Below are 2,869 nucleotides of genomic sequence, written 5' to 3' on the forward strand. Positions count from 1 at the left end.
AAAATGAAATTTGACAATATGAAAGTCATGGATAAAAGCAAAAAAGATTTCGTTAAAAGAAATATTCGATAACTGCACTCTCGTTCTATAGTTTTTATCGGATTGAGTAAATGATTTTGCGTCGGATATCTTACTTCGCATTTTGTGTACAAATGCTTTTGAAATATCATTATAGATATCGATAATTCGATAACGAATATTGATATTTGGTCAGTTTAGTCTAATCTCGTATGACATATTTTGCGCACCGCTAGTAAATAAAGCGTGATTACAAAAAACATAATGAATGATACTATAATATTCTGACAGTGCCTACTCTTCTTGGAAAATGACTTGCAATTATTAGACAGCGCCTGTCACAGTAATAATTTTATATGACATAACCGGAGTTTATCAATTAAGTAATATTACATGTTCGCTATTGTCTTTGAGAAAACAATCTAATAGTTTATTTACGTATGAATTCGGTTTTTAATCATTTAAATATATCTATAAAACATTGTTTTTGTGATAATTCAGTGTTTTATTATATATACTATATGATATCATTCAATCATTGACTGCACCTCTAATTTTTTTTTTGTTTTTATGCTTGTTTAGGGCTTACAGTTTATATTGCTGTCAACACACAGAACTCTCATAAAATATTGAAAGTATTTATGTAAATAATACAATGGGATTGCTAACTGAAGGAAGACCTTTGACATGGGAGGAAACAAAGTCTTATTCTAACCATGTTCGTGAGCATGGTATTACACAATTCATAAATTTGTATAAGAGGCTTCGTGATAGACAAGGCGATGTTTTGAAATGGGGAGATGAGGTAAATATTAAGAGTAAAGAGAAAACTTTACTTATATAACAATTTATGTAATAATCATTCATTCTAGGTGGAATACGTACTTGTTAAATTTGATGATGAGAAAAAGGAAGCAAAAGTATCGCTGCGTGCGCAAGAAATATTGACACAGCTTAATGAGAAAGAAGCAATAGATGTTGATGGTAAGAGAATTAATTTTAAAAATAGGTTTTACTCTTAAAATAAATACAGTTTTAATATTGATGGAAATCTACTATATTTATACATACTTTATAAGACATTGCATGAGAAATATTTAATTTTAATTATGATACTTTGTTATGTTAAGAGTAAAACTGTTTATTGCCTGATTTAATAATCACTCTTGGCATTCTATTATTATATTTGTTATTTTATTAAAACAGGAGTGAAATCATTGTGGAGACCTGAATATGGAGCTTATATGATTGAAGGAACACCAGGAAAGCCTTATGGTGGTCTATTAGCGCATTTCAATGTAGTAGAAGCTAATATGAAGTACAGACGAGAGGAAGCAGCCAGTTTGTTACCAAAGGGTGAAGTCCTCATGTCCCTTACAAGTTTTCCTAGGTAAACTTATATTATTATGTTATAAAGATTTTAATAACGGTAGTATTGTACATAAAAAATTGTGACTGGATTTAAAACTGCGAAGTGTAATTTAAGTATTACACCTTTTGAAAATATTTAGTTTCAATAATGCTTTATTCATTTATAGGCTCGGCTGTCCGAAATTTACATTTCCTGAGTATGATCCTACACCTGATAGTGAAGAAGGTGCTTCACAATCATATTTTTTCCCAGATGAAGCTATATTTCCAGGACATCCAAGATTTAAAACATTAACAAAAAATATAAGGCAGCGAAGAGGAGAAAAAGTAGCCATAAACTTGCCAGGTCTGCCAATTATAATTACATTCTATTAACAATTAGCGATTTTAGTTATTAATTAGATACCTGTTTTTCTATATTTACTGCTTTCATAATAAAAAAAAACAGATGTAATCCAAGCATTAGTTTGAATAATATATTTGTTCACCATGATTATTGCTTGTGAGAATTTTTCTAGAAACAGAGTCAGATATTGTCTATTATACTTTGTATAATTACTGAATTATTTTTAATTATTATATTTATACAATATTTTGCAAGTTAATAGTTTGTAGTAGAATTTAATTTCAGTTACAGTTGACATTTCTATATAGCTGAATTGTAATATCATAATATTTTAATTCCAGTGTTCAAGGACACAAATACTAAAGATCCTTTGAGTGGATGTGATTACAAAACCACACGTGCCATTAAGGACTGTGTTTATATGGATGCAATGGGATTTGGTATGGGATGTTGTTGCTTACAGTTAACTTTTCAAGCATGTAATATCAATGAAGCACGAACATTGTATGATCAGCTAACACCCTTGTGTCCAATTATGGTAATTTCTATTATTGTTGTTTACATAAAGGTATACACTATATATCTGGGATGAACTACGCTAGTTAACAAATGTTTTTGTTTGAAATTTGGCTTTCAGTGACGTCTATTTGCAAAGTATTTAAGACAAGTTGAATAACAATTTAAGAATCACTTGGTGCTTTTTAAGTGGAATCATTATTTTTTCATTTATTCTCACATATTATATATTCGGCATTACAAATACATTCCAGTAACTATTTTATTTGAAATTTGAATACCTTCTATATCTTATATTCTATAATATTTGAGATAAGATATTTCACACATTTCTTTTTCAAGATTTTTCGAAACTCTTATTATGAAGACTTAAATGTATAGGTGAGGGTGATATAAATAATATATATGTGATGTATATATATACTCTGAGAAAGTTAATGTTTTTGACTAAAGTGAAATCACTAATTTTGTTTTCATATTTGTTTTGTTATTACTTGGTATCAATGTTAATCTATACTATTACATTTTACCAATAGTTACTTTATTAGATAGTAGTTATATTTGATGTTTTGACTTATTTATATCTGATCGAAAATCAAAAAATGCATATATAATGGA

The 2,869-nt window shown here is 28.3% G+C and overlaps 1 protein-coding gene across 1 annotated transcript in view; it reads left to right on the top strand.

The window, feature by feature from the left end:
* The first annotated feature begins 254 nt into the window (after positions 1 to 254).
* The window catches only part of LOC113377733 (glutamate--cysteine ligase-like), a 64,537-nt gene continuing 61,922 nt past the window's right edge, over positions 255 to 2,869 (top strand). The window contains exons 1-6 of the mRNA XM_026618143.1: positions 255 to 401; positions 601 to 823; positions 891 to 1,002; positions 1,225 to 1,408; positions 1,557 to 1,735; positions 2,077 to 2,273. Coding sequence (XP_026473928.1) covers positions 674 to 823; positions 891 to 1,002; positions 1,225 to 1,408; positions 1,557 to 1,735; positions 2,077 to 2,273 — 822 coding nt within the window. The 5' untranslated portion in view covers positions 255 to 401; positions 601 to 673. The remainder of the gene's footprint in view (positions 402 to 600; positions 824 to 890; positions 1,003 to 1,224; positions 1,409 to 1,556; positions 1,736 to 2,076; positions 2,274 to 2,869) is intronic.

The sequence above is a fragment of the Ctenocephalides felis genome, unplaced genomic scaffold (genome assembly GCF_003426905.1).
Source record: "Ctenocephalides felis isolate EL2017-DRISC unplaced genomic scaffold, ASM342690v1 CF-g0.4_SCAFFOLD_01886, whole genome shotgun sequence".
NCBI classification, from domain to species: domain Eukaryota; kingdom Metazoa; phylum Arthropoda; class Insecta; order Siphonaptera; family Pulicidae; genus Ctenocephalides; species Ctenocephalides felis.